General features: G+C 45.5%; 1 protein-coding gene across 1 annotated transcript in view; it reads right to left on the bottom strand.

The window, feature by feature from the left end:
• Window positions 1-26,675, bottom strand: part of LOC124789467 (BMP and activin membrane-bound inhibitor homolog) — a 260,960-nt gene that overhangs the window by 20,203 nt on the left and 214,082 nt on the right. Inside the window, exon 3 of the mRNA XM_047256835.1 lies at window positions 9,402-9,565. Coding sequence (XP_047112791.1) covers window positions 9,402-9,565 — 164 coding nt within the window. The remainder of the gene's footprint in view (window positions 1-9,401; window positions 9,566-26,675) is intronic.

The following is a 26,675-nucleotide window of genomic DNA, read 5'->3' on the forward strand; positions in this document are numbered from 1 at the left end:
ACTAGCAGCAATCGTCTTTATACCCTAGCTTGTCACAAGTATTTAGCTGCGATCGAATCGTTAACAACAGTAGACAGAGATGAAAGGTTTCCGCTACAATATTTTCAGACTATATCACTGTATATGAAACATTTTGATTCATCAGATGCTTGTTATAAACTACAACGAACTTCTGTAGCTGCACTCGCCACACGCTCTCGAAAAGGCGATTTTTTAAATTCTGTTTTTATGAACCAAATCGTTGATGCATCAGTTAGGGAAGTAGGCTACTTCATCATTTGGATCTCTAGGAGCGAGCTACAATCACATTCTATACATCTTCTTAATCTTTGACGCTCTCTTAAACATTTTTTCGGGTTCCTGAAGATGTGTGCCATCCATGTAACTAATTGTAGGCAGTTTATTCGCATACGGGTTCGCTTCTTTTATTTGTGAAGCATCATCACGAATAAAGGAAGCGAAACTCGTATGGCAATAAACAACCTCCTTCAATTAGCTGCATGGACAGAACGTACCGCTATGAATTTTCAAGCAACTATGGAACGACGGAAAACAGAAAAAATGACGAATTTTTCGGGTATTTATATAGATGCATTTGTACAATGTGGTACTACACTCCATTATTAAGTCATATTCCGAAATGTGAAATCCAAAACAAGACGTCGTGAGAATGAGAATAAAATGAGATAATGTGACATTTACGATAGTTTCCAGAACACAGTGAATATTCTATCGTTATCATGCATTCATGGAAGCCCATGGCCAGCGAAACTTGAACAGTATTACGTACTGTAACCACACTTTTCGGTACTGTGAAGAGTGGCATGCCTGTGTCGGCCGCTAGCCGCTTCCGAGTTCGTGCCGCTGTGGCGCTGCAGTGCGCATACGCAGATCTGAGGCAGATTGCTTTTCATTGGTTGGCGCGAACACTGACAACAGCGTTTCGGTCCTCTAGGACCGTTCGGCATCGCTTTCGAAATGCTTACTGAATAATGTTTGGGCTCTGTTTCGAAAACAAGACCGTTCGGTGCGCTCGCGTATGGTGGAAAGGTACAGAATAGAGCCCCTGCAGTGACTTGGGACACTTGCATCGTACGGACCACTCCCGTCTTTCCCGACGTTTGTGAGACAGCACATGCCAAGAGGCCCCCTGGAAGTCGTGCTTTGCGCTTTGAAGAGTACGTCAAGCGCGATATGAACACATTTAATACTGACTGCGACAAATGCAAGGAGCAGATGGCAGCAAGTTCCATGACGGCGCCTTAGCTCCGAAGCAAGCATGTAGACAAGCGTCTCCGACGAACCCCTCTTTTGGTGTGGTACACACCTGCCCCACCTGTGGGCGCCAAATGGAGACTCGCAATTGACTCCTGAGTCACGAAAAGAAGTGCCTGCGCGGTGCTATGTGGTTCGCCCGTTAGGAATTACGGGCCTTGATCGTTAATAAAGGAAATACATTCTTGGGATGAGTCCATAATCGTTCTGCACTCTTGCAAATAATTCTGTTGAGTCTGCTTAATGAAATTTTTTGTTGATGACAGTATATCACGACATGTTTTAGCTACCGCCGTCATCAGAGTCTGTAATTAACCGATTGTGGGTCCTGCGCTAAAAGAAAGGGGCGAGAAATCAGAGTCTGTGATTCTTTTGGTTCTCACTTCTCTATTTAATTCGGTACGTCCGTTCTTTTTCCGGTATAAACCAGGTTCTCGCGAAGACAGTACGCAAAGAAACAATTACGTTTACGCAATGTCAACATTCACGTGGTTTACTTATCGTTATATTGCGGTAAAACTAGATAAGATACGGTCTTACAGTGAATCCCCACTCGGTACCAGAGTTTTTCCTGTAACTTGGAACTTCTTTTACCTCTGGCAGTGTCCGCAGCTCGTGGTCGTGTGGTAGCGTTCTCGCTTCCCGCGCCCGCGTTCCCGGGTTCGATTCCCGGCGGGGTCAGGGATTTTCTCTGCCTCGTGTTGACTGGGTGTTGTGTGATGTCCTTAGGTTAGTTAGGTTTGAGTAGTTCTAAGTTCTAGGGGACTGATGACCATAGATGTTAAGTCCCATAGTGCTCAGAGCCATTTGAACCATTTTTTGAACCTCTGGCAGTGATTTGTTAATTAATCCATCTTTCTGAGTCCCCACTCGGTACCAGAGTTTTTTCTGTAACTTGGAGCTTCTTTTACCTCTGGCAGTGATTTGTTAATTAATCCGTCTTTCTGAGTCAATGTTAAACTCTAGATTCTCACAGTAGCTTGTTGGGCATGCGAGTTTAAAGGTCGGAAGATGGCAACGGGGTCTCCAATAGGCCATTATGCCTAGATAAACCCTATATTGTTCAAATCAACTTTCGGGTTAAGTGCAGTTTCACTTTTTTACGATCGTTGCACGCATTAACGTAAATGACTGATGAGAGACACCATTTGTTAATCTCGTAGCGTATTACGCAATAATTGAAACTGTAATTTGATTCGCATGGTACTAATGTACAACAAACGTAATAACGTAGCTAATGAACCGTCCGTTCTCAGTTGAGCAAAGACGTGGCACCCAAGGTTCAGTCGGAGGGTCAAAACAACAGTCGTAGATACTCCAAGCACGCGCGCAAAGAAAGTAAAGAGCCGTTGCGAATGCGGTATAATGGGAGAGTACGCTGGCGCTAAGCCTAAGCTGTAACTGGCAAGAGGATGAAGAGGAAAGGAAGGGAGGGGCGGAAGGGGGACTCATTAGCATCTAGCGGGGGGAGAGGGCCAGGAACAAGGCGTGCTTTGTGGCGCACGCGAGGCTGCTGCAGGACCAGCGCCGCTCGCCACTTACTGATGCTGCGGCACCGGCGCTGTGGAGAAGTGCGGCTGTTGACTACAAAATAAAATACTAGTCTTGTCTGCAGCCGATGATGACAGAACTTCTACATCTGCATCTATACTCCGCAAGCGAGCGTAGTTTTGTGGTAGAGGATACTTCTGGTACCGCTATCATTTTTCGCCCTTCCCTAATTCACCTGCGAATCGTACATGTTAGGGATGATGTCGTTGTTGTGGTCTTCAGTCCTGAGACTGGTTTCTTGCAGCTCTCCACGCTACTCTATCCTGTGCAAGCTGCTTCATCTCCCAGTACCCACTGCAACCTACATCCTTCTGAATCTGCTTAGTGTGTTCATCTCTTGGTCTCCCTCTACGATTTTTACCTTCCACGCTGCCCTCCAGTACTAAATTGGTGATCCCTTGATGCCTCGGAACATGTCCTACCAACCGATCCCTTATTCTTGTCAAGTTGTGCCACAAACTCCTCTTCTCCCCAATTCTATTCAATACCTCCTCATTAGTTATGTGAACTACCCATCTAATCTTCAGCATTCTTCTGTAGCACCACATTTCGAAAGCTTCTATTCTCTTCTTGTCCAAACTATTTATCGTCCATGTTTCACTTCCATACGTGGCTGCACTCCACACAAACACTTTCAGAAACGACTTCCTGACACTTAAATCTATACTCGATGTTAACAAATTTCTCTTCATCAGAAACACTTTCCTTGGAATTGCCTGTCTAATTTTTATATCTTCTCTACTTCGACCAGCATCAGTTATTTTGTTCCCCAAATAGCAAAACTCCTTTACTACTTTAAGTGTTTCATTTCTTAATCTAATTCCCTCCGCATCACCCGACTTAACTCGACTAGATTTCACTATCCGCGTTTTGCTTTTGTTCATGTTCATCTTATATCCTCCTTTCAAGACACTGTCCATTACGCTCAACTGCTCTTCCAAGTCCTTTGCTGTCTCTGACAGAATTACAATGTCATCGGCGAACCTCAAAGTTTTTATCTCGTCTCCATGGATTTTAATACCTACTCCGAATTTTTTCTTTTGTTTCCTTTACTGCTTGCTCAATATACAGATTGAGTAACATCGGGGATAGGCTACAACCCTGTCTCACTCACTTTCCAACCACTGCTTCCCTTTCGCGTCCCTCGACCCTTATAACTGTACAAATTGTAAATAGCCTTTCGCTCCCTGTATTTTACCCCTGCCACCTTCAGAATTTGAAAGAGAGTATTCCAGTCAACTTTGTCAAAAGCTTTCTCTAAGTCTACAAGTGCTAGAAACGTAGATTTTTCTTTCCTTAATCTATTTTCTAAGATAAGTCGTAGGGTCAGTATTGCTTCACGTGTTCCAACATTTCTACGGAATCCAAACTGATCTTCGCCGAGGTCTGCTTCTACCAGTTTTTCCATTCGTCTGTAAAGAATTCGTGTTAGTATTTTGCAGCCGTGGCTTATTAAACTGATTGTTCGGTAATTTTCACATCTTTCAACACCTGCTTTCTTTGGGACTGGGATTATTATATTCTTCTTGAAGTCTGACGGTATTTCGCCTGTCTCATACATCTTGCTTACTAGATGGTAGAGTTTTGTTAGGCCTGGCTCTCCGAAGGCTATCAGTAGTTCTAATGGAATGTTGTCTACTCCCGGGGCCTTGTTTCGACTTAGGTCTTTCAGTGCTCTGTCAAATTCTTCACGCAGTATCATATCTCCCATTTCATCTTCATGTGCATTCTCTTCCATATCCATAATATTGTCCTCAAGTACATCACCCTTGTATAGACCCTCTATATACTCCTTCCACCTTTCTGCTTTCTCTTCTTTGCTTAGAAGGGTAGGGATACCTGTCGATAAGCCTCCGCATGAAGTCCAATTTCTCTAAGATTCTCGTCGCGGTCCGCGAATCGTCTGGGGAAGGGAGTAATATGTGCCAATAACGTACCGGATTCCAGCCAGATGGTGTCCCCGACAACCGCTGATGATCTGACAGGAGCACACCCTGCCATTTTCAAAGCATAACTGCTGTAAGAGCCTTGCAAGGGAATTTGAAACCTCAGTTTGCAGAGAAACTCCGGAAAGCTAGCTCTCTCCCCCTCTCTCTCTCTCTGACACACACACACACACACACACACACACACACACACCACACTGTAAACACTAGCGCCATCACAAACAAAAGATGACCGACGTCGAAAGTGAAAGTGAAATTAATAATCAGCGGTTGTGGTAGCATTAACTCTGTCCCTCTGTTTTTTGACAAGAGAGAGACAGCACGGTTCCACCAGAATTTAAACAAAAACCACCGTCTCCATTTATAAGGTTACTTGCTAATTTAATTTCAGCTGTCTCCTTAACAACGCTATCCCAGTAGAAGAAAGCGCATGTCAGACTCTCCATGCTCTCATACTCCATGGGATGATCGATGCCAAGACAATGTTCTGCAGTGGTGGATTTTCTCGGCTGTGGTGAGTACTGAATACACTGGTCCTCCAGAGTCCTGATAGTCCGACCAGCAATATTTGACATGCCGTAACTGTAAGGAATACGGTAGACATCCGCCTTGAGCAAACGAAGATCATCCTGTACGGAAACTGAAAGGACCCTGATCTTAGATAGTGGTCAAAAAACTCGAAAAACAGACTTCACATCATATTTCCGCAAACTACGGCCAACTTTAATGTACGGTACAATAAAAACTATATTTCGCCACGCACTTCATATAAACAGTTACTCGTAGGGTACATGAATGTTCGCGGCATACCAGGTATGCAGTAGCTCTACCAGGCATGAGAGATCAGCGCTGCTGAGATGAAAATCACACAATGTTACGATGGGAGAAATCTGCTGACATTCCTTGCGCCTGCGAAGAGAAAGGCGGACGCAGCGCTATAGGACAGCTGGCCACCCGCATATATCAGTGTGTGTGTGTGGTTGCCTACCGCCAGGGGCTGCAGAACACAGAGCTGGCAGCCGGCAACGCTCCCTGACCTTTTTATCGGCCCCGGCTTCTGATCGCTCGCTGGCCGCATCTCGCGTGCGCCCAGCGGCCGTATACTGGCTCGTAAATCTGTTACGCGCAGTCACAGCGCACTTCACAAGCTGACGTCGATAAAAGCCACCACGTGTACGCCCTCTGAACTAAATACGGGTTGAAATCTTTCGCTGTTGGTCAAGTGTAGTAAGGGAGACACGTTCCTACCAAGATATCTAATCTTTCCAATTAAAAGAAAACAGTCCTCGGTCACTAATTTTTAACGAATTAACCGGGTTTCGACACTGCTGGGAGTGTCTTCCTCAGAATTTACACCAAAGAATGACTATAACATGGTCACAGAATTATGACTAAAAAAGTATGATACAAATTATAAGTACGGAACTATCGTGAAAGACCGGCAGTACTTATATGTCATTTATAAAATAGTAAATATGCCAGAAGATAAAAAAATGTTGTTCAGTTCGTTTACAGTCTGCACCACGCAAGTAACGAGCAGCCCTTAGTGGCTCGCCACCACAGTTTTTTTATCTTAAATATCTTTGTGACTAACGCCCTTTTGGTATATTTATTATTTTATAAATGACATATAAGTATTGCCAGTCTTTCACGATAATTCCGTACTTTTAATTTGTATCATATGTTTTTAGTCATAATTCTGTGACCATGTTACAGACCATTCTTTGGTGTAAATTCTGAGAAAGACACTCCTAGCAGTGCCGAAACCCGGTTAATTCGTTAAAAATTAATGACCGAGGGCTGTTTTCTTTAATTGTAACTATTCATGGTCTCTGAACATGCAGCCATGTACAAATTTTTGTTATCTGATCTTTTTTGCGACCAAAGGGAACATTTCCTTACAGGTAGCACGTCATACGATACCCTCAACAAAGTCTCAAAATGGTTCGAATGGCTCTAAACACTGTAGAACTTAACATCTGAGGTCATCAGTCCCCTAGACTTGGAACTACTTAAACCTAACTAACCTACAGACATCACACAAAAATGGTTCAAATGGCTCTGAGCACTATGCGACTTAACTTCTGAGGTCATCAGTCGCCTAGAACTTAGAACTAATTAAACCTAACTAACCTAAGGACATCACACACATCCATGCCCGAGGCAGGATTCGAACCTGCGACCGTAGCGGTCGCTCGGGGCCAGACTGTAGCGCCTAGAACCGCTCGGCTACTCCGGCCGGCAGACATCACACACAACCGTGCCCGAGGCAGAATTCGAACCTGCGACCGTAGCAGCCGCGTGGTTCCGGACTGAAGCGCCTAGAACCGCTCGGTTGCAGAGGTCGGCCAACAAAGATTCGTCTAAACACACTGAAGTAATATATATGGTTCTCGGGCGAGACGTCGGATGTCATAGTCAAAACTCCACAATATTTCGTCAGCGCAACTGGCCGACAACTTCAGGTGCGACGAACACACTGCTAAGACAGGACCAGGCGTACAGCCTTGGACACTTTCTTTGAGTTGTCAACGCTGTACGTCTAGTTAGTTAGGAAGGAGTTGAAGTTTGTGATGTCTGAAGATGGGTGTAATCCCGAAACGCGTAACATGTTCTAATAAAAAAGTCAATGGAATATCTCATGACTTTACTGCGATTGTACAGCATTGGTTGCCAGTTATTAATTTAGAAGCATAATTAAAGTTCAAAGGCAAGAAATGAGGAACTTTGAGGTTTGCCAGTGACGCTGTAATTGTGTCAGCGAGGACAAAGCCCTTGCAAGAACCCGTGCACGGATAACCGATCACGTTAAAGCGTCGCTTCTGGGACACGACGGATTAACAGTGAGGCCTCGATGTGGTTTTTAGGCGGTTTTCACATCCCACTTGTTAAATATGGGGCTGTTACCTACGTCCCGCCGCACATACCTGCTATGAAAACATCTAGAAAACGTTCCCACATTTCCACATAAGATTTATTTTAGACGCAGGCAGATGGAGTCCACAGATTCCGTCCTGTAGAGTGAATAAGAGACTGATAACCATACATGTTTCATGTAGACATCCGAGGGAGGACTGTAGCCACAGTACACTACATGAGTTGTGGAAGCGTATGATAATGGAGGAGTGTCGGAGGAATAAGTACAAGAATTCTGTTCAGCAGAATTCGGCAATGCAGAGGGATAGAGCCAGGATGCATCCCGTAACCAGCATATGCTCGTGTGCAAACTGCATACATATTTACCATCAAGCATTCACTCTTCCAAAACGCAAAAGACGTCCAGTTGATGTGAATTCACTTCGGTCTAAACATATTCGTATACTCTGTATATACCATTGAAGACCATCCTGCAGAATGTGTTCTATCGATGTCTCTCGAATGTCTACATGAAATGCAGTTATTCAAAGCTGCTCTATCACCCACATTCGTCTCGATGATCGAACACATGGCGGTGGTTTGACAACGATAGCTCAGCAAGGACTGAATGTGCAGGAGAATTTAAGGTCATAACGGTAGTTGAGTGGATGTGGCCCAATCGGCTTTCTTCCCACCAAAATCAGCCATCTTGAATGACGTCACAGCGGCGCTCACTGGTGTCTGAGATATGAACTAAGCCAGTAGGACTGCATACACACGTGCATGATATAAATAATAATAATGGATAATGAATGTTAATAAATGATAATCAATAATAATGAATAATAATAAAGACAAGTACGATTTTGCAAGCGCTATCCTGTTGGAATTCAAATTTGCCACCATTTTTTCTGGAGGGTTGGGTTAGTGGATGTAGCCCAATTGACCTATGGGTTCAAATGGCTCTGAGCACTATGGGAGTTAACATCTGTGCTCATCAGTCCCCTACAACTTAGAACTACTTAAACCTAACTAACCTAAGGACATCACACACATCCATGCCCGAGGCAGGATTCGAACCAACGACCGTAGCGGTCACGCGGCTCCGGACTGAAGCGCCTAGAGCGCACGGCCACACTAGCCTGCTAAATTGACCTATTTTCTCGCCAAAATTCAAATTTCCCACCATTTTTTCTTGGGGTTAGGTTAGTGGAGGTAGCCCAATTGGTTTATGTTCGCACCAAAATCCGCCATCTTAGATGACGTCATGTGCTGTTGCCGAGTCTACATACCACTATCTTGGATGATGTCATCGCCGCCATCTTGAATAAATTTGGCAACAATGCAGAGTACGCTGACACGCACCTTGTCCTACTACTGACGGTAACATCCAACGGGAGCTCCATTCTCAACGGCTGCCAAGCCAAGATGAGTGCCTCAGTGCGGCGTGCGTATGTTTACACAAAGCGCCTGAGGCGCTCCTCATAACAGTGTGACCAACTGCCACACAAACAGAGTTCTGTACTTATAAAAAAATAGGAGACCTTACTTTTGGGCTTACCATCTCAATTATGCAGAGATGAAAAGATTTGTACAGGATAGAACACCGTGGAGAGCTGTATGAAATCAGTCTTTGGCCTGAAGACCAAAACAATAGCAACAACATAGATCTAAAATGGTAGCACAGTGAGGAGATTCATTTAACATGTGGCGATGTTCCTCCCAACATAAAATGGGTGAGAATGTTGTGGAGGTGGGCAGGCAGCCACGCACCTGTCAGAGAGGAGGCGTTGAGGCGGCCGTGGTGCCAGGCGGCGTACTGGCGGCCGAACGCGTGCGCATGCGCCAGCCCGTCCACGTGGTTGCACATGTCGGTGGAGCAGCACGACAGCCCGGCGCCCGCGCCGCCGTCCTCGCTGCACGCCTCCTGCTGGTCCCTGCGGGCACACGTCACACACTCAGCCGTCATACAACGACAGTGGAACTCATATACAGACTTCCCGTAACACGACCTTGGTTCGCTGCCAAGCCACTTGGAGCGCTGCAATCTGTCAAGTTTGTTTTCGTTTCGTAAGACCGGTATCACACTATCAAATTTCTTTGTCAAATATCTTTGTCAAAGAAATTTGATGGTGTAATAGGGAACTTTGTCAAATGTCGTCAAATATTTGATCAAATCTAGGGCATCAAAAAAATGTTCAAATGTGTGTGAAATCTTATGGGACTTAACTGCTAAGGTCATCAGTCTCTAAGCTTACACATTGAAAAAATGAAATGAAGTCCCATGCTTCTTTACAGAGCGTAGGGGAACGATGCGGGAGACCCGCACCGCCTTACTAGGCAAGGTCCTAATGGAGGTGGTTTGCCGTTGCCTTTCTCCGACCGTAATGGGAATGAATGATGATGATGAAGACGACACGACAACACCCAGTCATCTCGAAGCAGGAATAATTCCTGACCCCGCCGGGAATCGAACCCGGGACCCCGTGCTCGGGAAGCGAGAACGCTACCGCGAGACCACGAGGGGTGGACAAGCTTACACATTACTTAACCTAAATTAATCTAAGGACAAACACACACACACCCATGCCCGAGGGAAGACTCGAACCTCCGCCGGGACCAGCCGCACAGTCCATGACTGCAGCGTCCCAGACCGCTCGGCTAATCCTGCGCGGCTTCTAGGGCATCGCTGTAGATTTAATCAAAGAAGTCGCTTGTCTTCTGTTCACTTCAATGTGACATGTTATCACTTGGAGCGCTAACATCGCAGCAGCGTTCTGTCATCTGCAGTGTTTATTGCCGGTAAACACAATTGGTGTGTACGGTTAACTACAAAATTAATAGAGATGTATGAGGCTGATGAGGCGCTTTACAGCGTGAGGCACCCTGAAAATAGATTAAGAAGATTGGAGACCTAACCTAACCTAACCTAACTCTCTCCTGTAGCAAGGAATCGGAGTGTTACAGTGAGCCTATCTTCTGCAGATATAGCAGTTCTCAAGTGAGTATTGTGCTTTGTGATATGAGGGTACCCTTCTCTGAGCACATACAGAATTGTATGCTCATCCATTCTTAAGTAATTGATGTAACACTTGACGTCCTCCACTATAAGCTCACGTAACAAGTTTTGTTGAATGCTTTTATCGTGTCGTCGTAAAAACCACAGCTTCACCCAGATACGTTTCCTTTTTTTTTCCCCCGCTTCTCTTCCGCATGTCCACACAGTACAATTGTGGTACATGCAACTGCTGTTGACAACAAGTTGTTGTCAGCCATCTTGAACTTTGACGAAAAATATGATGACAGTGTAATACCCATTTTTAGTGCCACGTCAAAGATCTTTGTCAAATATATTTGACGAATATTTGATCATATCTTTGATCAAATCTTTGACAAAGAAATTTGATAGTGTAATACCGGCCTAAGTAACAGAGGTTCGTTTCATCACGTTGTGCTTCTGATTATGGCTTCTCGCGTCTACTGCACACTTCAAATTGCATTGTAAATATGTTGTTCGTATCCCGATTTGCATCCGTAATAATTCGGTGGGTAAATGATTCCATATGTTTTTGATTCATGTAAAACAGATGCTGCTTTCGTTGCATCGTGTTCTGTGGACTTATTTCTATTTGTTATTGCTTACGAATCTGTCTGTGACTGCTCGATGCGTAGTTTCTCACATTTAAAGGAGAACTGCAAGTTAGCAGCTTTTGACAGTGCTGGTATTCAACTTTATTATACCTCGTCACGGAATGAGTATGTAATTCTGCTTTCAATGGCGTTGCTTCTTGCCACGGAGTGCCATGCATTTGACAGTGGCTTGCAGAATGTGGATGTAGACGAGTCTGCTTCATAGTTTTGGTGACTACACCATACATTCTCGCAAATGCTAAAATGCGGAAACAGTTACTATAAACAGTACACTTTAGCAACAGTCAATGAATTTCTGCGAGTGTACGGAAAACGGATGCAACAAAAATAACGTAGAATCCGAGTAATACTCTTACAATGCATTCAAATCGAGCAGTTTGCACACTTATTCGTAAGCAGTAAGAAGCAGACACGAATCCACAGAAAGCCATGCGACGAAACAAAAGCAAATATCGAATCATTTTCCCCACCCAGTATTACGAATGAGAGCGAAAATTAAGCAGAATACAAGCAACATACAATTCACTTAGCGCGACACAGTCAAAAAGGTGGTAATAAGGAACAAAAATGTGATTCTTCAGTTTCTCCCGGAGTATTTCTTGCTCGAACAGTCCACGAATATACTGCCGTTCCATAGTGTCCAACGGGCACAATATTTCGGCGATCAGACATGTCGCCATCGTCAGGTGCTCTGACGAACGGAGCTCCTGACTAGATGGTCTGATGGGTATTGAACCCCTCTGGTCAAAGGATCGGATCTAATTTGATCCCTGCCTTTTGTCTGATGATAGTGGTAACGAACTGATGGAATTAAAGGGTCATGAATCTGTGTATAACTTGAATTTCTAAGGTATGGATTGGTCATGGAATAGGACGTAGTCGGATGTCGGCGTCTTCTTGGCTTTCTGCGCCCCGGGCGGGCGGACGTATTAAATCCCCTCCCCTCGCGAGGTGTTCTCTCCGCCGTCCGCGCCCGCGCGTCAGCGGTCGGTGAGACGCTGGCGTTGGCGTCTGTGGTGGCGTCGGTGTAATTGCCTCGTCCGCCGCTGACGCACGGGCGCGGACCGCGGAGAGAACACCTCGCAAGGGGAGGGGATTTAATACGGCGCCCGCCCTCAGGAGCTCAGTTCTCCCCACCCCTCTTGTGGGTCCTCATCCTCCATCGGCTCCTTTCCCGCTCCCCCCCCCCCCCCTTCGCTTTTCCTCTCCTTCCCCCCTTTTTTTATTTTCCAAGCATCTGTCCAGTTTCCCCCCACCTGCTCTCGGCTGCAGTGTGTCACATTTGCCAACTTTTTAGTGCAGTGTTCCAGTGACTGTTCAGTGTTGTTCGTCTTTCTCGTGTTGCGAACAGAAGCCATGCTGTCGCTAGGTGTGAATTTTATGTCTTTTACGACCAGAAACCAGACTGTCGCCGTGTCTTTTTTTTTAATTGTCTGTCTATTGTTTTATCTGTCTGCTTCGTATGTATTTTATTAGCATCATCATCCCTCTGTTCTTGTTTTAAGTTCCACGATTTTTTTTTTCGCCGTGCTACTCTTTATGTCTCCGATTTTATCGCCTGGTTTTATTATTTATTCTCTTCATCTTTTTAGCAAAGTCTGTAGGCTGAAGAGCGGCATACTAAGCTGCTGAATTGAAATTCAATAAAGAAAGAAAAAAAAGAGCTCAGTTCGTCAGCGCACCTGATGATGGCGACATGTCTGATCGCCGAAATATTGTGCCCGTTGGACACTATGGAACGGCAGTACACCCGTGGAGTGTTCGAGCAGGAACAAAAATGTTCAGATGTGTTTGATATCCCAAGGGACCAAACTGCTGAGGTCATCCATCCCTAGACTTACAAACTGCTTAAACTAAGTTCCGCTAAGGACAACACACACACCCATGACCAGGGGAGGACTGGAACCTCCGGCTGGAGGGCCGCGCAACTCGTGACACGGCGCCTCTAACCGCGCGGCCACCGTATATACGATTCAACAGAGAAATAACACAGCGAAGCGGTTGCAAATCATTTTTAATATACTGACCTAGGTTTCTCCACCTCTAAGGATGTCGTCATCAGAGTGAAATTTTAACAACCGTAAAATTACATTGCGAACAAGCAGAAGTCAAAACTACGAGCAGACATGCTCAAGTCAAAAATAAAAAATGTTCCAGCGTTTGGTATGTATACAAGTAAATACACTTTACCACCAGACTACCCATAAAGTATAAATGAAAATTACTAACATCTAGTACTTGTATTTCGTAAAACAAGAACACAGATATCGCGCCATATTTTTACAATTTCGAAGTTCATTGCCAGGCCACTGGCAGCGCTACTGTCGGTCTCTGTTTCCGTATCGTTACATGGATCTTCCACTTCTGTTATTTTGGTGTTCTGTGGGCTATAGGCTGCTATGTAATGCGCTTCACTGGCCCTACGCTGGGACATAACGTTGCGGCAGTTCTGTTCCAAGAGCTGGTTCCATGACTACAATGAATTAAATACACTGAAATGATATGAATGGATCTACATGGATGAATTTAATAAAGATGCAGTGACATGAAGTGAGGTCACCCTTCACTATCAGGCTATATGAGCGCACTTGTAGGCCTGATTCAGATATCCATAGCCACTGTTGATACACCTATATCCGAACACTACACGCAAAAGTTGTCCCATTCATACAGTGTATCTGATCGAAAGCATCTGTACACCGCTAAGTAATGCGGCGCTGACCATAAGATGTGACGAGAGACCCGCCAGAGTAACAGCAAGCAGGGAGTACTGCTATTATGCAACAGCCTCCCCGAAGATCATTATGAGCTGTCCGATACCACCTTTTTTTTATATGCATCCGTGTATTTATCGTACGATTTAGTGCTTCCTATGGCCTTTTATGTGTATTTTTACAGGTATCGTTCAGTTCAGTTTGCCCAAAAAACCTATTCTTCTTTGTAAATACATATAGAATATTCTGTAATGACGTACATTCCCGTGATTGTTAATAGATTGTTGTCATTAACAAAAATATGTACATATGCCAAACTAAATATCAGATCGTGAAATTGAAGTAATAAATGTTTATCGACAAATATTAAGAGGCTGTGGGAATGTTAGCGTAAATAACTAACGCATCTAATTACCATAACTGCAATATGTAAATTCGCTAACACAAAAACCTCACTACGATCAAATGAAAATAACGATCATTATCTAGTGATGTAATTTCATTCATTATTCATTTTTATGTAATTCATTGTAATTAATGATGCTTGTAAATTACGCAGATATTTACCTCTTGTTAGTTACGCCACCCAAATTTACGAAATTCCGGTATTAGAGAAAACGTGTGTATTTAATTTATGTAATTTGACGAAGCACAGTATGTATACTTCGAACAAATGTTAGCAATAAAATCCATACAGTCAGTAATTACGAAATTAAAGTAAAATCAAAATAATTGTTGAAGTCAGATTGTGAATTAATTTACACACATAAAACCAAGATGATGATAAAAATATTATGTTATTTGACATTATATTTTATAACCTGTACAAATATAACAGCAGTTAGTTTAGATGAAATTGTTTTTAATTGTAAGTTACATTTTGTAATAAATTAACAATAGTAGCGATTGTTAAAATGGTATTTAAAGCGACGCAGCGAGGCTGTCAAGTTCTGTTTACTTCCGGAGTCAGTGCAGTTCAGTTCGGTTTAGCTCAGTTTCGTCAGTTGTTTTGCACTTATGTCAGTTCTGTCGATCATGTGATGTCAAGCTTGAAATTTTCGTCATGATCTCATTATTCGCGGCATCCACAACATCGATGAACCACAGGCCAACGCAAGTTAAGTAGTAACATTTTAAAAGATCGTTACACTGTGTTGTTGGCGGAGAAGAAGTAACAGCAGACTGGTCGGTCAGGAGTGCTCACTGACTTATAACGTGAACTGGTCACGTGGTGTCGCCTGCAAATCCATCACGAACACTTCAGACCCTTCTAAAGCTCCTCAAGACGACAGTTGGTGATGTTACTGTGAAGTCGAAAAGTGAAGGAACAACCACAAATACACCAGAACCAGGCAGACATCATGTACTGACACAAAGGGGCCGTCGAAAACGCGGAGGGTTGTTGTGAAAAATCTCATGAAACCAACGGAAGGAATCATTCTTGAGTTTGAAAGTGCCGCCAGAAGTCGAACTAACACAATGACTGTGCATAGGGAATCAAAAATAATGGAGAGCAATGGTCGACCAGCTGCTCATAAGCCACACCTTTATCGAGTGAGTGCTGAGCGATGCTTGAATTTGCATAAAGATAGACGCCCACTGGGCAGTTGATGACTGGAAACGGGTCATTTGGAGTGATGAACCACGATTAGCCTGTAGCAATCCGATGGAAGCATTTGGGTTTGGTGAATGCCTGAAGAACGTTAGTTGCCATCATGTGTAGTGCCAACAGTGAAGTAACGGAGGAGGTGGTGTTTCTCGTACTTGGGTGTGGTCCCCTCACTGCGCTTAAGAAACCTTTAAATGCAGCGACATGTAATCACATTTCACAGCACTGTGTACTGCGGACACAAGCGAATCAGTTCGGCGGCGATGACTGTTTGTGTCAACACGACATTGCATCCAGTTCTCCAGTATGCACAGTATATGGCACTGGTGCTGACTGCATAGTCCTCGTAGCACTTCTTCTTTGGCTGATGTTATGCCTTCTACGTTAATAGATATAATCGTTAACTGTGGTCCTGAAAAGGGCTGAAGTATATGTGTTTCTGGTGTGAAAGAATCAGCCGTCAGGTTATTTTAAATCATATTCTGACGTTGTCCAGGGTACGCCCGACTACTTTTATCATTCTGATCGCAGATCATTGCAGTCTTCTCGGAGGCTCCGTTCATGGATTTTGAATCGCCTATCACCTGCAATTGACCCCTCACTTGTACCTCAGCAATTTGGATTTCGTCCAGGTAAAAGCTGTGCTGGACAATTGCTAAATCTCACACCGTTTACAGAAGATGGCTTTGAAGCTTGGAAGGTGACAGGAGTGGCATTTGTCGACTTATCAGCGGCGTATGATACGGTCAGTCACCAGCTACTACTAGTCAAGGTGTACAATCTGACCAAAGATTTGGGTCTAACCAGACTCATCGCCTCCCTTCTGCAGAATCGCAGGTTCTTCGTCGACTTTCAAGAATAGCGTAGTCGATGGAGACTACAGAAGAATGGCCTCCCGCAAGGAAATGTTTTAACTCCAATTCTGTTCAATATATACACGAAAGACCAACCTATAGTCCCAAACACCAGGGGCTTCTTATGTGCTGACGATCTCGCTCTAGCCACACAGAGCACAGATTTTGAATCAGTGCAGAACAACCTCACGAATGCCCTTGAAGATCTATCCAGATACTACAACACAAACCAGCTTAAACCAAAATCCTTCAAAGATCCAAGTGTGTGCTTTTCATTAGAGAAACGAGGAAACCACTTCCAAGTAGAAAATAGTATGGTCGGGGGTTGAACTGGAACACTACGTGACTCGAAAATACCTAGGAGTGACACTTGGTAGATCTCTACTTTCAAAAAGCACTGCATGAAACGCAAGTCGAAAGTCTCCACCAGGAACAATCTCCTACGGAAAATGACCGGATCACAGTGGGGTAGTCAACCAGAAAGAATCTGAACATCTGCAATGGCACTATGCTATGCTGCGGCAGAGTATCCCTGTCCTGTTTGGTACAATTCAACTCATGCCAAACATGTGGATGTAGCTCTCAACGAAACCTGCAGAATTATAACACGTTGCTTAAAACCCAATCCAGTCGAATGGATTTACCACCTCGCAGGAATATCACCACCACCTGTTCGAAGAGAGATAGCTGCGAACAAGGAAAGAAAGGCAGTGGAACAGGAAATTTCTCATCCTCTGTATGGGCATGAACCGCATCCGCAACGACTGAAGTCAACGAGGAGTTTCCTTAGCACGTCAAAGGAACTTAGAACCACTGCTGAGAAAGCTAGGTTACAACTATGGAGGCCTAAGACCTACCTTCCCCCTGGTTGGAAAAGAGTTGTTGAAGCTTTACCTCCAGGCCATGACATGGAATGGACAAGTCTGAAGTCCCTGAATAGACTGAGATCCGGAGTTGGAAGATCCAAAGTTAACCAGGCAAAATGGGGATACACTGATCCAAATGATATTCGGTGTGACTGTGGAGAAGAACAGACAGTTCAGCACATGCTTCGGTGTCGGTTGTGTCCAGTCTCCTGTACAGAAGGTGACCTTCAACAAGCAACAAAAAAATGCACTGGACGTGGCCAAGTTTTGGTCAGAAATAATTTAATCATAACTGTGTAAAATGTATGTTTCTGACACGAGAATAATAATAATAATAATAATAATAATAATAATAATTGCAGCCAGTCTTAAGGGAGCCTCTGTAACGTAATTGTTTGTGAATAAGACACTCTTCAAATGGACCGGATTGCCTAGATCCCGACCTGAACGCAGTGGAAAACCTTTAGGATGAGATGGAAAGTCGACTTCGCTCCAGACCACGGAGTCCAACATGAATAATTTCTTGGTTTCGGCTCTTGAGGAAGAATGGGCTGCAATTCCTCCACAGATATTCAGACAGCTCATTTAAAGTGTCCCCAGCAGAGGTCAATGCGTCATAAAACCGAAAGGTGGGAACACATCATATTAATGTTCACTAATCGGTATCCGGACAATTCTCATCAAATAGTGTACACCGTTTTTGAAATTCGGCCGTCCACCTGCTCCGTTCCCACGGATCCTGCAGAAGAAACACTGGTAGCATTGTTCGTAAATCATTGACGAAGACCTCTATCATGGTAAGAGTTTAAGTCAGTTCTGAAGGTATGCTGTCATAGTCCAACCATTAGGCCCAAAATGAGACGACTCGAAGCTGTTTTGTATGCCTCTGGTTTCCTAGACTGTGTTAGAGATGGTAAATGTGTTGTGTTTTTGGTATTTCCATATTTGTGTCCGCCCCCACTATCAGCGGTCTCGTGTCCTGTTTATCTCGCGTAGTGAGCTAGGGTAACGTGACCGTCTACACTCCTGGAAATGGAAAAAAGAACACCGTGAATTCATTGTCCGAGGAAGGGGAAACTTTATTGACACATTCCTGGGGTCAGATACATCACATGATCACACTGACAGAACCACAGGCACATAGACACAGGCAACAGAGCATGCACAATGTCGGCACTAGTACAGTGTATATCCACCTTTCGCAGCAATGCAGGCTGCTATTCTCCCATGGAGACGATCGTAGAGATGCTGGATGTAGTCCTGTGGAACGGCTTGCCATGCCATTTCCACCTGGCGCCTCAGTTGGACCAGCGTTCGTGCTGGACGTGCAGACCGCGTGAGACGACGCTTCATCCAGTCCCAAACATGCTCAATGGGGGACAGATCCGGAGATCTTGCTGGCCAGGGTAGTTGACTTACACCTTCCAGAGCACGTTGGGTGGCACGGGATACATGCGGACGTGCATTGTCCTGTTGGAACAGCAAGTTCCCTTGCCGGTCTAGGAATGGTAGAACGATGGGTTCGATGACGGTTTGGATGTACCGTGCACTATTCAGTGTCCCCTCGACGATCACCAGTGGTGTACGGCCAGTGTAGGAGATCGCTCCCCACACCATGATGCCGGGTGTTGGCCCTGTGTGCCTCGGTCGTATGCAGTCCTGATTGTGGCGCTCACCTGCACGGCGCCAAACACTCATACGACCATCATTGGCACCAAGGCAGAAGCGACTCTCATCGCTGAAGACGACACGTCTCCATTCGTCCCTCCATTCACGCCTGTCGCGACACCACTGGAGGCGGGCTGCACGATGTTGGGGCGTGAGCGGAAGACGGCCTAACGGTGTGCGGGACCGTAGCCCAGCTTCATGGAGACGGTTGCGAATGGTCCTCGCCGATACCCCAGGAGCAACAGTGTCCCTAATTTGCTGGGAAGTGGCGGTGCGGTCCCCTACGGCACTGCGTAGGATCCTACGGTCTTGGCGTGCATCCGTGCGTCGCTGCGGTCCGGTCCCAGGTCGACGGGCACGTGCACCTTCCGCCGACCACTGGCGACAACATCGATGTACTGTGGAGACCTCACGCCCCACGTGTTGAGCAATTCGGCGGTACGTCCACCCGGCCTCCCGCATGCCCACTATACGCCCTCGCTCAAAGTCCGTCAACTGCACATACGGTTCACGTCCACGCTGTCGCGGCATGCTACCAGTGTTAAAGACTGCGATGGAGCTCCGTATGCCACGGCTTACTGGCTGACACTGACGGCGGCGGTGCACAAATGCTGCGCAGCTAGCGCCATTCGACGACCAACACCGCGGTTCCTGGTGTGTCCGCTGTGCCGTGCGTGTGATCATTGCTTGTACAGCCCTCTCGCAGTGCCCGGAGCAAGTATGGTGGGTCTGACACACCGGTGTCAATGTGTTCTTTTTTCCATTTCCAGGAGTGTATATTTCTCTGTACGCTCCGGGATCTCTGTTCTCATTACCCTTACTCGAAATATACGAAATTTGGCTGTGAAACAACGGGTCTGTTGCTGTCACAGAGTCAGTACGCATGCTCCGAAGACGAACGACCAGTAGATGTGAAGCGTGAAGCCTGCTGAGTCGTATACAGCATCTGTGGTGTCTGTAGATAAATCAATGTGTAGGTGGCCTTCGTTTGTGTAAGAGCTGTTGTTTTCTTTTTTTGCCGGCAAAGTACAATAATGGACGACGAATTGTCGAGAAGTTTCGTTTGAAACTTGGAAAACTTGTACTGGAACGTATCATTTACTAAAAGATGTGAATGGCGAAGACTGTTTATCACGAACACAGGTTTTGAGTCGTTCGAATGTTTCTAAGAGTATTGATCGATTCCTGAAACTGTTAGGAACTGGCAAAGAGCGCATAAGGAAAATTTTACACGGCCAGTTTAACATGAGAAAGTGTTTGCGAAACTGGTGCTGAAAATTCTCACGGTCGAACAAAAAGGGGCTTGTTTGTACTGACACTTTGAATACCACTGAAAATGATCCAAATTTTTTGGAAATAGCGGTAACATATGACGAATCACGGTTTTTCACTTATGATGCAGAAACTAAAGTCCAATCCATGGACTGGAAAAACCCAACTTCACTGAGAGCGAAAAATTTCGAATGAGCAAATCGAGATTCAAAGCGACGATGATGGCTTTTTTCAATATTCATGGCATTGTATATCTTAATTGAATTGCTGTAGGTCAAACCATTAATCAATATTATTGCCTTAAGATTCTTTCTCAATTTCGTGACAAAAATGAGAAAAAAAACCCGACCCGAATTGTGGAAGAACAATCACTGGTTGTGCAACAAGAAACGAACTGGCTCATACCGCATTGTCTATTACGAGGTTTCTAGTGAAACATAGCACCCCAATGTTAGACCACACACCTTATTCGGCTGACCTGTAATCATATGACTAATCTACTCCCCAAAGTCAATCTGCATTAAAAGGAACAGGATTTCATTCCATTGAATCACGACCCCCGTACGCTCTCCCAGGCCTGGTAACAACACTAAACATGTATAACATTAATATACTCTGGTGTCCGATCTACCTGTCACAGAGCTAAACTTCAATCATTTACATACCCGCCGATAGTGTGTGTATGTGTACGAAGTTAAACTGACATCCGACCGTGTCTTCAAGGTGATTCACCTTTCCTGTCAGGCAGTATAGTTATACAACGTGACGTGCTGAATTTGTCCAGCACTAATTATGTTATCAGATACTAAACGTTGAATGTAGTCACACAGCTTATGGTTGTTGAAAGTAGTTATCACTATTTGAGTTTCGACATTTTGTTATTTTGAAGCAAAGTGCGATGTTGACACCCGCCCTACGACGTTAAATTTTGATATGCTGGAACATAGAGAGCTTCTGTAAAGTTTGTAAGATAGGAGAAGAGGTACTGGCAGAAGTAAATCTGTGAGGACGAGGGGTAAGTCGTGCTTGGGTAGCTCAGTTGGTAGAGCACTTGCCCACGAAAAGCAAAGGTCCCGAGTTCGAGACTCGGTCCGGGAAACAGTTTTAATCTGCCATGAAGTTTCATGCTGGAACATAGTCTCCAGCAGTTTTGGTGCAAATACCGAGCGTATATGAGTATGTAAGACCGCGTCTCCACACACCAAGTGAGTACGATCCATGTGGTGAGCACAAAAGCAGTATTCCACTTGATTAAAAACACAATTTCGTCCACAATATACAGAGGAAAAATCGCTCGCTTAGCCAACCCGATGCTAAACGAACTTTGAAAATAACGTCGCTACCAGTTAGGATTGGCTCCCGTACTTACCGGGTCTGTTCAAAAGAAATTAAATTGACTGGAGATTTCTAGCGGAGGTCGCAACAAGGAGATAGGTTGTTAAGGGTTTAACGTCTCGTCGACAAAAAGAGTCGTTGGAGACGGAGAACAAACTCTGTTTGGGGAAGGAAGTCGACCGCGGCCTTTTCAAAGGAACTGTCCTGGCATTCACCTTATGTGATCTATGGAAATGGCGGGCTGCCTAAAACTAAATGGAGGGGCAAGCATTTGACCCGCTGTCCACTACTTTTGACTAAGCTCTCTCGGCTTAACCGCAAGAGAACTGCTGCAAATCTTCTGTTGTTGGATACGCACTACGGTCACCGTGTTCCGCAGTCCATTACGGGAAAAACCGCGTCCACTTACTGACCTAGACTTAAGTTTTATTGCCTCTCAATTTCTCATACTATGATGTTTGTCGTGGTCGCTGACAGTCATACGATGCAACGCAGTTTTAGAGAAGAGGTCAGAGCAGTATGTGGTCTGGAAGAGACCTCCGATGTCGCAATGCGAGGAGCACGCGCGTGCATTACGCGGCCTTGGGTTGGTGCAGCTCGCGATGCTGCCAAGAAAGCAGCACGTGCTTGTCTCCGCAAAACAATGCCGCGCCGATGGACACTGGCTGGACGCTGGCTTCGGTCTGCTGCAGCAGTGGGCAGCAAGAGTGCAATCTTCCGCTGAGCCTGCGAACATTTTCCACATCATTATTTCGTTATTGTCACCCTCAACATAGTTCTCTCCTCTATCCCTACAACACACCATGCGAATTTACCGTCGATGGACACAGCGCTGGAAGTCTCATCTGTGAGCTGCCCGGCCACACGTGATTTTCATAGCTTCGTTTAGCATCGGGTTGGCTATGCAAGCAATTTTTCCTGTGAATATTCTCGACGAAATTTTATTTTTAAGTAAGTGGAACGCTGTTTTTGTGCTCGCCACATGGATCGTCCTCGCTTGGTGTGCGGAGACGCGGTCATACTCGTATACCCACAGTATTTGCACTAAAACTGCTGGAGACTAAGTTTCAGCATATCAAAATCTAACGTCGTAGGGCGGGTTTTACACTACTGGTCATTAAAATTGCTACACCAAGGAGAAATGCAGATGATAAACGGGTATTCATTGGACAAATATATTATACTAGATCTCACATGTGATTACATTTTCACGCAGTTTGGGTGCGTGTACAGGTACAGCTGCCAATGCAGCTTTAACACGATACCACAGTTCATCAAGAGTAGTGACTGGCGTATTGTGACGAGCCAGTTGTTCGGCCACCGTTGACCAGACGCTTTCAATTGGTGAGAGATCTGGAGAATGTGCTGGCCAGGACAGCAGTCGAACATTTTCTGTATCCAGAAAGGCCCGTACGGGACCAGCAACATGCGGTCGTGTATTATCCTGCTGAAATGTAGAGTTTCACAGGGATCGAAGGAAGGGTAGAGCCACGGGTCGTAACACGTCTGAAATGTAACGTCCTCAAAGTGCCGTAATGCGAACAAGATCTGACCGAGAGGTGTAACCAATGGCACCCCATACCATCACGCCGGGTGATACGCCAGTATGGCGATGACGAATACACGCTTCCAATGTGCGGTGTTGTGTGCTGTCCTTAGGTTAGTTAGGTTTAAGTAGTTCTAAGTTCTAGGGGACTGATGACCATAGCTGTTAAGTCCCATAGTGCTCAGAGCCAGCCTTCCAATGTGCGTTCACCGCGATGTCGCCAAACACGGATGCGACCATCATTATGCTGTAAACACAACCTGGATTCATTCGAAAAAATGACGTTTTGCCGTTCGTGCGCCCAGGTTCGTCGTTGAGTACACCATCGCAGGTGCTCCTGTCTGTGATGCAGCGTCAAGGGTAACCGCAGCCATGGTCTCCAACCTGATAGTCCGTGCTGCTGCAAACGTCGTCGAACTGTTCGTGCAGATGGTTGTTGTCTTACAAACGTTCCCATCTGTTGACTCAGGGATCGAGACGTGGCTGCACGATCCGTTACAGCCACGAGGATAAGATGCCTGTCATCTCGACTGCTAGTGATACGAGGCCGTTTGGATCCAGCACGGCGTTCCGTATTACCCTGCTGAACTCACTGATTCCATATTCAGCTAACAGTCATTGGATCTCGACCAACACGAGCAGCAATGTCGGGATACGACAAACCGCAATCGCCATAGGCTACAATCCGACCTTTATCAAAGGCAGAAACGTGATGGTACGCATTTCTCCTCCTTACACGAGGCATCACATCATCAACGTTTCACCAGGCAACGCCGATCAACTGCTGTTTGTGTATGAGAAATCGGTTGGAAATTTTCCTCATGTCAGCACGTTGTAGGTGTCGCCACCGGCACCAACCTTGTGTGAATGCTCTGAAAAGCTAATCATTTGCACATCGCAGGATCTTCTTCCTGTCAGTTAAATTTCGCATCTGTAGCACGTCACCTTCGTGGTGTAGCAAATTTAATGGCCAGTAGTGTAATATCGCACTATGCTTCAAAATGACAAAATTTGGAAACTCACATAGGATAACTACTTTCAACAGCCGTAAGCTGTATGACTACATTCACATGTACTTCTACATGGTTACTCTGCTATTCCCATTTCAAGTGCCTGGCGGAGGGTTCATCGAACCATTTTCATACTACTTGTCTACTATCCCACTCTCGAATGGCCCGTGGGAAAAAGGAACTCTGATTTCTATTATTTTGTTATGATGATCATTTCTCCCTACGTAGGTTGGTGTCAACAAAATATTTTCGCATTCGGAAGATAAAGTTGGCGATTGAAATTTGGTAAATAGTTCTCGCCGGAAAGAAAACCGCCTTTGTTTCAGTGACTGCCACCCCAACTGGCGTATCATATCAGGACACTCTCGCCCCTATTACGCAATAACACGAACCGAGCTGCCCTTTTTTGCACTTTTGCGATGTCCTCTGTCAACCTCGCAGCAATATTCCAACAGAGGACGGACAAGTGTAATGTAGGCTGTCTCTTTAGTGGGTTTGTCGCATCTTCTAAGTGTTCTGCCAACAAAGCGCAATCTTTGTTTCGCCTTCCCCACAATATTATCTATGTGGTCTTCCCAATTTAAGTTTCTTGTAATTGTAATTCCTAGGTATTTGGCGTCCGCTGCTCGTGGTCTCGCGGTAGCGTTCTCACTTCCCGAGCACGGGGTCCCGGGTTCGATTCCCGGCGGGGTCAGGGATTTTTCCTGCCTCGAGATGACTGGGTGTTCGTGTGTCGTCTTCATCATCATCATTCATCCCCATTACGGTCGGAGGAAGGCAATGGCAAACCACCTCCACTAGGACCTTGCCTAGTACGGCGGTGCGGGTCTCCCGCATCGTTCCCCTACGCTCCGTCACGGAGTATGGGACATCATCATCATCATCAGGTATTTAGTCGAATTGACAGCCCTTATATTTGTGCGATTTATCGTATACCCAAAATTTATCGTATTTCTTTTAGTACTCATATGGAAGACTTCGCACTTTTCTTTGTTTAGTGCCAGTTGCCACTTTTCCTCGCACTTTTATTTGTTTATTGCCAATTGCCACTTTTCGCACCATACAGAAATTCTCTCTATTTTGTAATTGGAATTGATGGACTGATGATTTTACTAGGTGATAAACTACAGCATCATCTGCAAACAATCTAAGAGGGCTGCTCAGACTATCACCTGGATCTTTTATGTAAATCAGGAACAGCAGAGGCTCTATGACACTACCTTGCGGCACGCCAGGTATCACTTCTGTTCTACTCGATGATTTACCGTCTATCATTACGAACTGTGACCTCTCTGAGAGGAAGTCATGACTCCAGTACACGACTGAGACACATAGTATCCGATAACATAACTAGTGTTGGACAACTTCAGCACGTCACATTGTGTAACTATACTGCCTGACCATGAAGATACGGTCGGATGTCAGTGTAACTTCGTACACATACACACACTATTGTCGGGTATGTAAATGATTGAAGTTGCAGTTCTGTAACAGGTAGATCGGCCACCGGAGTACTATAGTGATATTCGTGTTTCGTGTTGTACCAGGCCTGGGAGAGCGTACGAGGGTCGTGAACAGCGTCAGGTGTTGAGTCTGAGACAGCGTCATCCGTACCTGGCAGAGTCTGAAAGAGACCGTAATGTTGATCTCAATTTGGCCGGCTGGTCGAATTTTAAAATATTCAGATTTGTCGGGTCTTCCGATGTGACAGTGATCCGATGCTGGAGTTTGTGGGAACTGAGAGCAGGCATTCTCGTCGTCAAGGTTCCCATCGACTACGCTTGATTCCCAAAAAGGAGGATCGCAGTATTACGCTTTGCATTGGAAATCGTGGCCCGCTCACATCAACGCCTACCATAGTAATGGTCTTCCTACAACATTTCGTCTCATCCTGCACCATTGGTCGGAGCATAAAAGCAGGCGGACTATGGAATTACCGTTAACTCCACGACACAGATGGCTTGTTTGGAGTGGTGCCGTGACCGGAAAGGTTGGACTGCTGGTGAGTAGCCTCGCACTGTGTCCAGTGATGAATCGTGGTACTGAAGTACCCGGATGACCATCGTCGGCGCGTATGGTGCCGTCCAAGGGAGATGTCCCGTTCTTTCAGTATTTCTGAGACACAAAGCGGTGTTACTCCTGGCATCATGGTCTGGGAGCCATCGGGTACGACGCCACGTCATCGCTGTTAGCGACTGAAGGGACTCTGACGGCCCGTTGGCAAGTCACGGACATCCTGCATCCTCACGTACCACCTTGCATGCGAGAGTATGGTGGTGCCATTATTTTTTAACAGGACAGTGCTCGTTCACACGTGACGCGTGTCTCTATGAACAGTGTCCGTGGTGCTGAGGTACTCCCGTGGCCAGAAAGATCCCTGCTTCTTTCACCGATAGAACATGTGTGGGACGAACTGGGGCGTCAACTTCGACGCAGTGACAGTATCCAGAATATCAAGTGCCAGCGACAACAGCTGTGGGCCACACAAAACAGTTTCTGCGTCAGTCACTTGTTTATTTTGC

This window comes from Schistocerca piceifrons, chromosome 3 (genome assembly GCF_021461385.2).
Source record: "Schistocerca piceifrons isolate TAMUIC-IGC-003096 chromosome 3, iqSchPice1.1, whole genome shotgun sequence".
NCBI classification, from domain to species: Eukaryota; Metazoa; Arthropoda; class Insecta; order Orthoptera; family Acrididae; genus Schistocerca; species Schistocerca piceifrons.